The sequence below is a fragment of the Vombatus ursinus genome, unplaced genomic scaffold, assembly GCF_900497805.2.
Source record: "Vombatus ursinus unplaced genomic scaffold, bare-nosed wombat genome assembly UNPS02014825.1, whole genome shotgun sequence".
NCBI classification, from domain to species: Eukaryota; Metazoa; Chordata; class Mammalia; order Diprotodontia; family Vombatidae; genus Vombatus; species Vombatus ursinus.
In genome coordinates, this window is record NW_020954603.1 from 5959867 (window position 1) to 5974219 (window position 14353).

At 42.6% G+C, this 14353-nt stretch overlaps 1 protein-coding gene across 9 annotated transcripts in view; it reads right to left on the reverse strand.

Annotated features, from left to right (window-relative positions):
- TUT4 (terminal uridylyl transferase 4) overlaps positions 1 to 14353 on the reverse strand; it is a 57571-nt gene that overhangs the window by 34648 nt on the left and 8570 nt on the right. For 7 of the 9 annotated variants that reach the window (XM_027837996.1, XM_027837997.1, XM_027837991.1 and 4 more), the window contains 7 exons: positions 12244 to 12360; positions 11511 to 11663; positions 8623 to 8800; positions 6573 to 6661; positions 5510 to 5561; positions 3407 to 3476; positions 1782 to 1908 (listed from right to left, as the gene is read on the reverse strand). In XM_027837996.1, coding sequence (XP_027693797.1) covers positions 1782 to 1908; positions 3407 to 3476; positions 5510 to 5561; positions 6573 to 6661; positions 8623 to 8800; positions 11511 to 11663; positions 12244 to 12360 — 786 coding nt within the window. The remainder of the gene's footprint in view (positions 1 to 1781; positions 1909 to 3406; positions 3477 to 5509; positions 5562 to 6572; positions 6662 to 8622; positions 8801 to 11510; positions 11664 to 12243; positions 12361 to 14353) is intronic. The other 2 variants (XM_027837999.1, XM_027837998.1) reach the window with 1 other exon arrangement.

Below are 14353 nucleotides of genomic sequence, written 5' to 3' on the forward strand. Positions count from 1 at the left end.
AACTAAAAATAAATAAATTATTAAAAAAAAAGAAAGAATTACACGTATGGGCTTTTGATACAAGACAGAAAGGAAGGATGCCCATACAATGGAAGACTTCAGGAGGCAAAGACGAGGAATGCCAAGGAAAGGGTGATATGGACGGCTGCAGGACTGCTCTGGTGGAGGAGCTCATGTTCTGAAATGAATTCGACATCAGAAACACAAGGCTGCATTTGGCGACACTGGGACTTCATCTTCCTTTGATGGGTTCTCACTGGCGCAGGGGGCGTTTATCCTGAACCCTAGCAGGAGCCACAGTTCTGTGTTCTACTCTCAGGCTGTGGTTCTGAACAGGACCAGAACCTCTAACAAGGAGCCCAGACTAAAAGAGAGTCTCTTCCTACAAATGAGAGTCTCTTGTGGATGCCAACAACTGTCAAAACTCCCCGTTCTTGGGTCAGCAGTAAACAGTAATTGTCTGATAGGTAACCAACTCCCCCGGACTTAGCTTGAGATTAGCTTGAGATAAGAAGGCTCACCAGCCGGAGATAAAGGGAACTTTATCTAGAGACTTCAGTCCCCTGCCAGAAGGTTAAGAGTGCAGCTACTTTGACAATGAGATTGCCAGGATGTGATAAGTGGTCAGATTCATTCAATCCTAAAGCGCACAATAAATAGTCAACTAATTATAATCTGTTTTAGGTATGAGTATAAACTCTATTGTAGCTTTTTTGAGCTTAAACTAAAAGAAATTGCACTAGATGTGTAAGCACAATTTGGAAGATTTAAGAGGGAAAAATATTTGCTAGAGACCAGGCAGCATAATTAAAACACTAGCCAACAAGTCATTGGCACTAACTTGGGAGAACGAGAACTATGAAATGGTAGCCCATTTCAAATAGCATGACAGGCCAGTATGTCCTTGTTGTGATCCAAACAACCGCCTTTCAAATTTCTACCAGGGCCCCTTAAAGCACAAATTCCCTGGGGGCAATCAAAGAAAAAAGAGACTCCATGCCAAAGGCTGAGTGGAAATTCAATGAAATACCCCAGGGAAACAGGGACCAGGCTGTATTTTGAGGGTGAATAGTAAAGAAAACGTGGAGACTGAAAAGTTTCGGGAATGTGGTGGTAGCATGTGAACAGTGATGACAGGGATGGAAGCTCAAAGGGAATCTAATATTTATGAAGATGCTAAAGGAGCACTCAAGCTGACAACTCTTGGACCCAACTATTCTGTCCCAAGCTGCATTGCAAAGGGTATATTCTTCAAAGATCCACACCCAGTTTCACCCAAATGCCTGCTCTCCACACTCAGTTGGGGACTTGCATGCTTGAGGAGAAAAGTGTCAAAATTTGCTATAGGTCACTCAAACCAAATTAAAACATAACTGGGAAGGGTTGAACAAAATAAATAAAAAGGCAATAAGACAAAAATAACATTAACCTGCAGTTTTCTGAGTCAATAAGGAGCAAGGGAGCTGTTTCTCTATTGACTCTGACAATAGGAGACAGTTAGAGAAGTTGCTGTTGCCAACAGAACTCATTACCTGGTGACCAGTGCTTTACCTTTAGATTTTCACCAAGAGTTTTTTGCTGGGCCTTTCCTTGAAGACTTTTCCAGCCTAGTGGGATGGAAGGTCCCAGAGCTTACATTCCATTGGTAGAGGTTTCAAGAACCCAGGACAGTTCACCCCGATGCCACAGAGAGGCAGCAGAGAACTTTAGCTATCATGTTAGTGCAAGAAAAATCCCGGTAAATTCTCAAAGTGAGGTATTTTCTCCTAGATTCCACTTACCCTAGCCCAGTAGCGAAAAGCTAACACCAAGGGGGTTAGGACAGGCTCTAGCTTGCCAAGAGCAGCAAGCAAATCAGTTGTGAGGCATGCCACATCATTTCCAGCGCTCACCTTACAGGTTAAACCACTGTCAAGAAAAAAGAAACAAACTTAATTTTAATCACCTAACACCTTGGACAGTCTATCACACCAAAACCTATAACTATCCTTCTGATCTCACAACATTTCAAAGTATAAGAAGTTCCCCCAAAAGTAAACATTCACTGAGTACAAAGGCACCGAGGATAGGCACAAAGATGAAAAATAGACACCCCGAATGAAGGAAGCCCTTTCTATTACCAACCTGATCTGTACTTTGGCCTTATTTTATTATCATGTTGTCTGGGCAAACTTTCAACAAATATTCATTTGTGGGTTACGTTAACATACTGAGCCATCTATCAAGCTGGGTGGTGGTTTAAATGGTATCTTTAGAGTACCTAGAATTTCATAGCTGGAAGCAATCTGAGCAATCATTGAGTCCAAAGCCTTTATTTTAGAGGTGAGGAAATGTAGGCCTAGAGGGGTCAAGTGACTTGGCCAAGGCCCCAAGGTCAGTAGCAGAGTCCCAAGAACACAAAAAGATCTCAGATTTTAAAAGGATATTGGTCGACTGATCATTTCCTCCGTCTTTCATCTTTCCTAACCTAACTCACTAGCTGCCTCTCTCTCTTTCTCTCTCCACATATGTATGTGTGTGTACATGAAATCCCTTCTGTTCAAAAAACTTCTTCCCTATCATCACAATTTATTGCATGATCTAACTTTTTTCCCCCTTATAGTTTGTCTTCTACAGTCCCAGCCTTTGCTATCACTCCCTTAGACTCTCCACCAGGCTCATATGTTACATTTCCCCACCTCCTTGAAGGTAAGAACTGGGCCATTTTTCATCTTTGAACCCCCAGTGCCTAGCACAGGGGTCAGCAGAGTTAGGCACTTAATAAAATATCTGCTGGATTGAATTATTCTTTGGAACAGCCTCTTGGCCACAATGCCCCTACAAATTAAGACTTTTAGGGAGTTACCTGGTTTTTTCTTGGAGACAAATTATTTTCAACCACAATGGGATAACCTATTATAGCCTTTCAAAAGGAGATGCTGTGAAACAAAAGTAGGGATGGGAGTAGGAGGTATAATCTAAGGAGGTTAGTGAAGACTTAATTTTAATAAGACAGTGTTTGGGCACCTCTGCCCTTACTACCATCCTACTCTGTTCACAATGATCATTTAGGGTTGCTATTTTGTTTTTTCACTGATTTCAAGTTGAATTTTCAAAATGGCAGGTCAGCCTATTGATACCTGACTAGATGGTCAAAGGACAGACCAAAGTTTCAGCTAATGACAGGACACTCAAATGCAAGGTTGACGATTTACGTATATCCTTTTAAGAAGGTCTAGTCCATCCAGAAGCATGTATTTTTTGCTAAACCACATATTTTTGTTAAGTGGTGATTAGGAACTAGCCTCTCAGAGCAGTTCAGAGATACAAAAAGGGAATTTTCTTGCTTATTTACTATATTGTTGTTCTTTTAGTTTAAGACAAAAACTAATTCCTATTTTTTTTGTCTATCATCATCGCAACCAACCTCTTCACATCTTTGCAAAAGACAACAGGAACTTTGGCGTGAAAGTCAGACTCCACCTCTGAGTATAATGCTGATAAGGAAAAACAAACAAATGTAAGCTGTGTAAACAACAATTTAAATAACATATTCTTTCTAGAATCTCATTAGTTATTTCTCAAAGATAATTCACTTTTTCATTATTGGCACTGGAAGACTATCACCTTTTTCTATGTACTTGCTATGTAAGGAGGAATTCAGGAACATTGTAGAAATTCTCATCAAATTTTTCAAAAAAGGAATTCATATCCATAAACGATCAACTGTTTTCCCCATCCAAAGTGCCTTCTATTTTGTTAAGCATGTTTTCTGGTAAGAAGTGAGCTTTCTTAAATCGAAAAATAGCCCACAAGAATCCCGTGGTGACTACCTATAATGAATGGGTTAAGAGTTTAGGCTTTCCAATCTGCATGCAAACAGAAAGTTGCTAACATTGCTATACAGTTAATATTCCTGCTGTTGCATGGACCCAGGTCCAGTGGCACCAATATGGCCCTAGTACAAACAGGATGTTGTGTGTCTATCTCCTTCCTTCAACCCTCTACTATCGACCCAATGCCCCAAATATACAAAAATGGGTGACTTGGCTATTTTACTTTCAATTTACAGAAGATATCCAATACTGGTCAGAATAAGCTGGGAGAAACCTGGACTAAAGATATGTGATGAATATTTATATATATTTTGCTCTACAAAATCCTCCTAATTTTTTCAGAAAAAATAAGAAATAGCCAAAAGGAAGATAAAATCTAAAATGTAAAGGAAGTAGGTTGTTGTAGTAGGGGAAAAAATACTGGACCTGGAGCCAGAAGATCTGGGCTTGAATCCTGTTTCAAATTATGGCCTTAAACTATTGGTGCCTCAATTTCTTCAATTATAAAATGGGAATGCTATCTGCAGTATTTCCCTTCTAAGGTAATTGAGTCATTTCTATTATTATTATTATTATTAAAGATAATGATATGAAGTAGGGGAAAGAAAGGTGTGCAGAATTATGCAGGTAATTGGGCTGAGGGCGGGTAGAAGTGGAAACGAACAGGACAGAGCTAAGGAGATGCGGAGCTTGGAGTGGGAGCTTTAGAAAGGTAATCTCTGACCCAAACGCACATCTTTTTCACTAAGCACTTAAATCAAATGAAAAAAACCACAATAAACCAAAATGTGAAAAATAACAGTCACTGAAAATATCTTTACATTTCTTAAAATCGAAAATAATACATGAGACGTTAAAAGGAGCTTCTTGTGAACAAGTATTGTTTCATCCTTTGGCTCTGAGTCCTTAACATTTAGCATAGTGCCTGGCACATAAGAGACACTTAACACATGTTTGATTGACAATAAACATTGTTTTACTGATTGAGAGGCTCAAGTATCCTGGGAAGGGCAAAATGAGAAAGTAACCAGACATACTCTTTAAAAACAACTCACAGTTTGCTCTGGGACAATTTGTGCTGAGTTCTGGGCATACAAAGACAAAGACTGTCTAATTAGTATATAAAGTCTTCCTTAGAAACAGATTTCCCGACCAATTTTAATGGTCTTTCTGCAATCCAGAGCAAATCAGAAAGATGAGGCACATTTATTGTGTGTGCAAGATTATGTTTTTAGCAAAATATTAAACTAGGTTAAATTTGGGGTTACAAAACATCTTCAAATTCACAGAAAAATGTATTTTCTGTATAGGCACCCTCCCCCTTCAAAGTCTCTCACTACATCCCTCTTTTCATGATCAGAACTCGTTATCTGTTTTAGCATAAGGACTTCTGCTTTGACAATATTCAAAAGAAAACAATCAAAAACCCAAATAGGCTGCAACTTTTAACATAACTGCTTTAATTATACTTACTTATGACTTTTCCAGGTTGCAAATAATCTTTTCAAGAGCTAGCATAGCTACTATTTAAATCCTAGGATAAGCAAACTGACAGAAATAAATGTTTTATCTACCCAATGACTCAAATGTGCTGGGGATATTAATTTTAATTTTGTTAGCTACACAAGCAATTTAAACTGAAAATATCCTAACACACCCTTCTTTGGAAAGTGCCAATTAAAAAAGAAACTTACCACAGTTTTTTAGTATGTCAAGCACCTGAATCAGAACATCTGGGTGACTCATCTAAAAAAATTACAAGGTAGAATCAATACAGGTTTACAGTCCAAACAGCAGAACATCAGAGTAAACTCAACTCCATGAAAGGGCATTTTAATATAAAATTACTGTCATTATTTTAATTTAAAATTATAGAAATAAAAAGAAAATCAATGTGTTTTATGTTTTTATTTACCATCTCAATCACAGAAGTACAGTTTAGTAAATTTTGTGGGCTTGAGTACTTAAGCACCGTTACAAGGACTTGTGAGTCCGTAGAAAGAGAACAGATTCTACAATTTCGTTTCAAAAGCAAAGGGGACAGTCAGTGTTCTGAATGCTTGTTAGGGATGATCTGAGGTGGGAACTATCAGCAGACTGCCCAAGAAGCTTACCACCAAAGTCTACTGCAAAAAACAAGCTCGTCAGTGTTGATGTTTAATATCTAGTACGCTGCCATTAATGAGGGAGATGACTCCACTGGAATAGAAGCTGTGACAGACTCATGTTCTGTCTGAACCAAACTTCAAAAAGGTACATTTTCTGACTCAACAAATCTGATTCAAGATCCATGTGCACAAATGATTACAGAAAAATCTGCTCCCTGTACACAGGCCTGGCAGGGAGGCACAGCATGAAAGGGCCTTCCCTTGGAGGTCAGGAGGCCTAAGAGGAGACACCCCTCGAAGGTCAGGGGATCAGCCACTTACCTCTGGCCTCCTCTGTAGGTCCAAAAGGATAATAGTCTAACCCGACTCCCACAGCTTTGTTGGGAAGAAAGCTTTTTGTGAACTTGGGAGTGCTCTCTCAAATGGTGAGCTGTTGCTATTACGATAATAATGGTCAGCCTCTAGAAGAGGGCCAGGCACCCACTCAGTCCCCTTTTGCTCAGGAGCATCTGCACAGAAAAGTACTTGCAGGACTCAGGCCTAAAGAGGCTACTATCCTCCTACTTTGGGGAAATTTTCACCAAACAAAAGCAACGCAGAGATACTAAGTTCAGAAGACCATTGACAGGGTACTTTTACGTCTACTTACCTTGGATGGAAATTTTACATCTATATTAACATCACTGCTTTTAAAAGCAAACCTAGTCAGAGAGGAGCCATACAGCCTAAGCGAACAGTCTGGAAGACAAGAGAAGTGCATCAGGCATAAAGCACACAAGATAATGGTGCCCTAAAGAAATTACAGCAAATGAACCACAGACGAGCTTTTCTGTTTCTCCCTTCTCTAACAGTTCGTGAACCCGGACGAGCCACAAGACCAAGTAGGTCTGTGTTTCAGCTACTGAGGCAAGGCAGCTGAGCATCAAATAGCAGACTTTAATTTTATCTTCATTAACAACTTAACTTGGAGAGAATGGAAAGCTGAGGACACATGCAAACTTGGCTATAAACCACTGAGGCTCTGAACACCTGGCACAGAGACTATTCACTACACATAAGAAAACAGCACATCTGGGCTAGAAGAAAAGCCACGAAGACTCAGAGTGGATGAGCTGTTCAGTGCTGAAGGAGCACCAAGTCATTGATAACCACAAATACCAATGACTGCAATGGGGGTCTTCTCGGATGCCATGATTGGGATTTTATTTTAGAAGAGAGGTAAATAGGAGACACCAGTGAGGCCTGGGCCACTTCAGAGTTAATCTCAACGGGACCAGTCTGAAAGACAACACGCATTTAGGAGCCTGAGGACAAATGGGGCAGCCTCTCCTCTGGCTGAAGTTAGCATTAACAATGATTAGTTTTGGAAGGCGAGGGAGTTCTCCCTAAACCGTGATTTTGTATTAGTCTCTTCTTGATGCAGCAAAGCTTGACTTGTCATCAAATGTTTGCAAATGATCTGGCTAAACCAAAGAGGAACCGGTAATTTTCTCTTTTGCATTTTTATAAGGCCTGTCTTTAAGAACTAGGACAAAATTCACCTATTAGAAGAACCCTTCCTATTTCCAAGATACATGATTGGGTCTGCGAGCGCACCTGCCCTCCTGATGTCAAGCACAATCTTTCCAGGCCTCAGCAAACCCTTTTATGAGTTGCTATGACCAAAAACAATCATCACCTTCTAGCAAAGGTTCTTATGATGAGCCTTCCCAAACTTAGTGAAAGCTGATTTTTTCAGACATCAGCCCCATGGGCCTGCAGCCAAAGCCCTGCAGACTGGCCAGACTGACCAGAGCCTTTCCATGCCACTGGAAGAGCCCTAAGGCCCCAGAGGTATACCATGGTGAAGGAGGAATACCAAAGGTACCAGTACCACTCTGCCTACACTAACTTCCTAGGATCTGGCTAGCCCCAAGCAATGTAGGAGGAGAATCCTTTAAACACTTGAACCCGCTGGCTACATAGAAATTACAATGATAACTAAACATTTCTTTCCCAATCATAATCTAATCAATCACCCATTTCTTGTCTCATCATCAATGCCCCCTCTCTTGCGTTTTCTTCTGTAAAGCCCGCCTGTCCCTTTCATTCTGAGTCAGAAGCGGCCTCCATTAATGTCTCACTCACTGGGGCGTGCTCTGGTGTGGTGTGGATGTGACCTTGGGTCTTTGACGGCTTCACGCGAGTGTGATGCCATAGGCGAGGAGGCGCTACCCAAGGGTCAGTCTAGCTAAGCTTGGACAGTCTCACAACCACATTGGCTGCAGGGTGATAAATTTTTCAGTCACAGCAACTCACAAAGGGTTCTTTCTCAAGGTGTAAAGAAGGATGATCTGTAGGGACAGGAGGAACTTAGGGATCAAAAGCATGATCTTACAACTCCACTCTTGAGGACACCCGCTGGTAAGGCAGCGATGCCTTCTAGTAGACGCACATTTATTTACTTAAATTCTCTCTTTGTAAAACAGAAACTTAAAATGATCAGCTCTTCACAAAACAAAAATACTACTCTCCTTGGAATCCCTGCAAGGCAGAGAAAAACTGCCTTTTAAAGTAAAAATTTTAAATAAACTTTTTTTTTTTAAAGACAGAGAACATGGAGGAAGAAGAAGATGAGAGGCTCTGTGCCAGGACTTAGAAGAAGAAAAGAAAACGCCCTGGTTGAGGAGAATGGTGATGATGACAGTGACCCCCTGTACCTGGTAAGCGCTGCTGCACAACCTTTTCCATTTCAGTCACAATTTCCTGCCGGAACCCAAAGTCAGTGTCAGAAATCCCTTGTTCCTTTGCTGCTTGCATGAGGGTGGAGCTCAAAGCAGCCAGCTGGGCAGGGGAAGGGGGTGGCAAGGCTCGGAGTTCATTTTCTTCCTGTTTTTCCTATCAAGGGACACAAAATTACGAGGTGAAGTTACGAACACAGGAGGCGGCGTGAAGCAGCCTAGAGGCCCCTGAGTTTGGAGTCAGAGGGCCTGGGCTTCAATTCAGTAAACATTGATGAGGTGCCTACTGCGTGCAAGGCCTTCTGCTAAGCACCAGCTAGGAGTCCTGATCATCGCCTACTAACTCTGCGACTTGGAGCAAGTCACTTAGTCTCTGGCACCTCAGTTTTCTCATCTAGTAGGGTGAGGGGCCTGGACTAGATCATCTCTACCTAAGGGCCCTTCCAGCTCTAAATCCTATTTCCAATTCAACTCAGAAATATTTACTAGGCACCTACCCAACACCTATTAAGCTTAAAATCTAGCAAGGAGAGGCAACATGTACATACATTTATACGATAACTTCAAGAGAGAGAGAGCCAAAGGCCTCACAGAGGAGGTGCCCGAGCAGTGCTTTCAAAGAAGCAAGGGGCTCACAAAGGTCCAGGTGGAGAAGAGAGTGCATTCCAGGCACAGGAGGCAACAGGTAGCAGGCCTGACCAGAAGAAGGCCTATGTGTGGAGCAAGCAAAAGAAGACAGACCAGAAAGGTAAGCGAGAGCCAGAAGAAATGTCAGGGTGAGAAATTCCTATTTTATTTGAGAGGCAACAGCACAACATTAAAGACTTTTGAGTGGGGGCAGGGTCACATGGTCAGATATGCGCTTTAGGAATATCAATTTAGCAGCTATTTGGAGGACAGTTTAGAACAGAAAGGAAGGGAATAAGCATTTATCTAGCACCTACTATATGCCAGGTACTATGCTAAGAACTTTATAAATATTACTTTATTTGATCCTCACAACATCCCTGTGAGGCCCTCATTTTACAGTTGAGGAAACTGAGGCAAACAGAGGTTAAGTGACTTGCCTAGGGTCACATAGCTAGGAAGTATCTGAGGTTAGATTTGAACTCAGGTCTTTCTGACTCTAGCCCCAGTGCTCCATCTACTGAACCACCTAGCTGTCTCTAGAAAGGGAAAAGACGACGCAGGGAAGCCAATTAAGAGGGACTGCAATAACTTGAGGAGAGTCTGAATTAGGCCAGAGGCCTAAGAATGGGATGAAGAGGACAGAGGCAGCCTCAACAAGACTTGGACGCTCCAGTCTGGGGGACTTGAAAGATGGTGGCACCGTCCACAGAAATGGGCACACTGAGAGGAAGAGTGGGTTTGGAAGGAAGGAGGAGTTCTGCTTTGTTTAAGAGGATGATAGGAAGTCTAGGGAGCACTGTCCAGTAGAGAGCTGGGAACCTGGGATTGGAAAGAGAGAGAGAGAAAGGACAGGGCCCAGCACACAGCCATGGAGGCATTCATAGCTCGGAAGTAGCAACAGGAGGATCTATCTAATGAAAATTTAAATCAGTCAAACAAAGTAAGAGAATCAAGAGAAGGCAGTCAGAGAAGCCAAGGGAAGAACATTGTGGTCAAAAGGCAAGAAAGGTCAGAAGCAGCAGCTAGGTAAAGGAGGAGGACTGAGAAAAGGCCAGTGGTTTGAGCAGTTAAGAAATAATTAGCATATAGGAAAAAAATTGTACATGATTTTTAAAAAATTCCTATTGCACTGAACAATATCAGAATGCCTCATTCTTTGCCACAAACTACTAGCATACCAGGTGCCACGGAGCAGGTGTTTGTGTTACAGATAAGACAAGAAGACTTTGTTTCGGCTGCAGCTTAATGTGCTGTATTGTAATTTTGACATAATCCAGCTGCAAAGTAGACACCCTCATCCCTAGGGACAGGGGAAAAAGGCAAACTTTTCTGAAAACACTACATACGCACATCCCCTCCGATGCCAGGTGACTGGGAAAACCCAGTATGGTCGGATTTCACGCTGGAAAGGACCCTGGAGACCATCTAGTCCAATCTCCTCATGGCAAGCAGAACAACATGGGGGAGGCAGGGAAGCGGTTAGTTCCATAGGAATGTGGTGGAGAGAAGCGGACAAGCTCAGGGAATTAATGGCATGGGGAAAGGTGCCCTCAGATCACTGCTGACCACCAATGGTGGCACCTCAGGCAGCCGGCTGTCATTAATGTGCTATAACCAAACCCCACCATAATGACATCATGAAGAAATAACACTGGTTGGGGCGACATCACACGTTCTCTGCCTCTACGCAATGGATCGCCACTTGGTTCACAGTAACGCTGTCTGAGCCACTTCTAACTGGCAACTAGCTTTTCTCAGGCTGAGCCCAGACCAGACTGTCACAACTGCTCTGCCCTAAGAGAAGCTCCAAAACTGAATGGAGCCAAAGAGCTTGAGGGGAACGAGACTGACCATGACTAACTTTACATATGACCCGGGAGGAGAGGAATGGTCCCAGTCCCATCGTGCTTGTGACAAAGCTCCCAGCGCTAGTCCTGCCTCCAGGCAGCCCACCCCCAGAGGTTAGTTCATTGTTAAATTAAAATTCTTTGTAATGAAAGCTTGGCTAAAGATGGAGCTCATCTAGCTTTGGGAACTCTAAAGCCAGGAAAGCAAGATAACTCCCTTCTTTAAAGGTCCTTGGGTCTATCTGCAATTCCCAATTAGGTATGCTTCTTGGCCAAGCACCTAGGTTTGCAGGCCCACCTTCTTAAAGGGTTCAACCAACAGGGCATATTAGCAGCATGTTTAATGAGAAGATGATGCAAGAATACTTTAACAAAATTATTTTCACCTACACATAATGCTTTGTGTAGACTGGATCCCACAGGACCACAAACAGCTGACTGGGAGGTGGAAAATTCAGTGGGATGAGCCAATGGTCCAGTTGTTGGGAGAGACATGGAAAGAGCGAGCCAGGGATCATTGGATCTGGTGTTTTTAATAGATCTCTGCTCTCATAGTGTTGAGTGATGACAGGTTCAGATGAATGAATAAATGAACGAATGAAAGAAAAATAATGTTACATGACATGTTCTGAATAGTTTGTTGGGTAGTCATGGAAATCAAATACAAAAGGCAGTAAGTACCCAGTACAGAGCTAACGAGGTACACTAGAGGTACCCCTTGAAGTAAGGAGGCAAATTCAGAGCCAAATCTTTTTTTAAAGTTACCTATACTAAATTACCAAAAGGCACACAAAGTCTACCCCCAAAGACCAGACACCAAGTTTACCCATGTGGAAGAAGTAGCTGTGGCCAGTACAACAAAAAAGCCATAAGCTTGTCCCTTCACACCCTTTTTAATTTGATGACCCCCAGCCTGGAGGAGGAGCACCCTGTTCCCTATACAGGTCCTCCTCCCTGGCCATGTGAGATAAGGAGTGAGCAGGCCACCACGTGGATTGCAAATCCTAGTTAAACATTCAGATTTTAGAGAATGGAAAGTGATTTTATTGGCACTTTGATGAAAAAACTTGAATGAGACAATTTTTTTGACACGAAACTTTAAGAAACAAACAAAAAAACTTACCGTGATGTTTTTCTTATGCCGTTTCTCTTTTATGTGCTTATGTGCTCCCTGGATATTTTCAATATGAACTAAGCATAATTTGCATAGATATCGGCAATTGGTGTATTCCGGGGAGCGCTGAAAGAGAAAAGTGAAGAGGTAACAGAAGACATGAAGCCTACAAAACACCCGGGTTTGGCTGTTCTCAATAATTCAATGAAGTCAACAAATCAAACTTTCAAATGCTCTTTTCTTAAGGTTACAAAGAAGCAAATTTACCAGGAACAAATTTAAAATTTAGGAGACAGAAAAGTGAAATTTAATGGGGAGAAATGCCAAATCCTGCACCTATGTTGAAAAACTCACCTGCCCAAGGGGAAGATGTGGTCAGCAAAGTGCTCATGGGCCCAACGCTCTGGGCCCCGCGGCAGACGCTGCTGCCCACTCACACTCAACAGCAGGCCCCAGCCCTACAGCATGGTTGACACGCAGCACTTCGGCTCTGGCCCCGCCACAGGGCAGGCAGATGGTCAGACAGGGTTTTTAGTAGCGGAACGAGTAAGAACAATGGCAACAGAAAGCTGAGCTCAATCTGCACCGTCTTCCCCTTAAGGCTGCTATTGTTTTTCCAGGAGTTACCCTGACCTAATGAAGTCCTCAGAAGGGACTCTACTGCAACATCCCTCAAATAATTAAACATTTTAGAATGTAAAACTGTAGACATCAAGGACCATTTCTAAATCTGTCTTCATTTATACTCTTGACTGGGGGGATCAAGAATATAGCCTCAATGAATACTACAGGAATATATTTTGTAGTAACGTAACAGTAATGATAATGATCCCTACAGATAGGTTCTACCAGACCTAACTAGACAATATGTTTGAAGGAAAAGAGGAGAAAAGAATATGGCAGGATTGCCCAATCTAGGTCAAAGAGTGTAGCCCTTGAGCCAGAACATCCGAGTTCCAATCCTGTCTCTAATACCTATTAGCTGTATGACCAAGAAGAAATAATTTATCTTGAGACTCACTTTCCTCATTTGTAAAACAGAGGCCACAATAGCTGTTGTACTCCCCAGTTCACAAGGTAGTTGTAAGAAGAGTGCTTTTATCAATGGGAGTATGGATGATGATGCTAGAGATCCCCACTATGATGCAGAGATGTCTATGACCTGCTCCCATGTGAGCACCATCCTTCCCACTCCTCCCACCAGGCTGCCATTAGAGCCCATCCTCCTTTGGAGGAGAAATATGGTGCAGTGAGAAGACCTAAGTTCTGAGTGCTACTTTCACCCCTTTAGGCTCAAATTTCTCTCTCTTATGTACAACACCCTCCCTCTGACTACCTCACAGGCTACTCAAAGGATCAGGTCAGCTAATGCAGACAGAAAACACTTGCCAAGTTGTGAGACATTAGTTATTACATCAAATTCTAGGGCTCCGTGGTTAGATGAGCCAATCGGTGGCACCACAGGATTTATAAGACAGAAGAGATTTGGGAAGAGTGATCCTGCTGCGTTTTAAAAGGCAGAAAAGAGAAGGCTTCTTTTCAGTTCCCAACACACTGTGCACATCCAGTCAGAAACACGGTAAGGGTTAATAGGGCAAAAAGGCCTTAGAAAAAAAGAAACGAAAGGACAGAAGAGGGTATGGGTCTTTGGAGGTAAATCAATCAATCAGGATGCTTTTATTAGGCTCCTACTAAGTGAATGCCCCAAGCCAACAACAAACCATATCAGTCTCCCTTGCCATTTCTTCTGGTCTAGCCCTTTACCAATCACAACTTTCTTCCTTTACCCCAGGAATATACCAGGCTGCTTTCTGCTGCCAGAACCCAGAGAGAAGAGTTGAGTCCAAAATGTGAGATGGGTGGGGCAGAAACACCAAAAGGAGCACTGGGGACACCGTGTTTGGGGTCTCCTTCAATCTGGAGGCCTTAGGGAGCACCCCAGGCCTTCAGTAAGGCTGGCCTCCCTTTCCTTTCCTCCCCTCCCTCTTCTCTCCTCTTTTCCTCCCTTCCCTCCTCTCTTCTTCTCTCCTACCCCGGGTTGACTGGCTAATTTACCATTAGCTCTGGCTTCCCCCACTCCAAGTTGGACCTCTTCCTGCTGAATGAACTCATCTTCCCC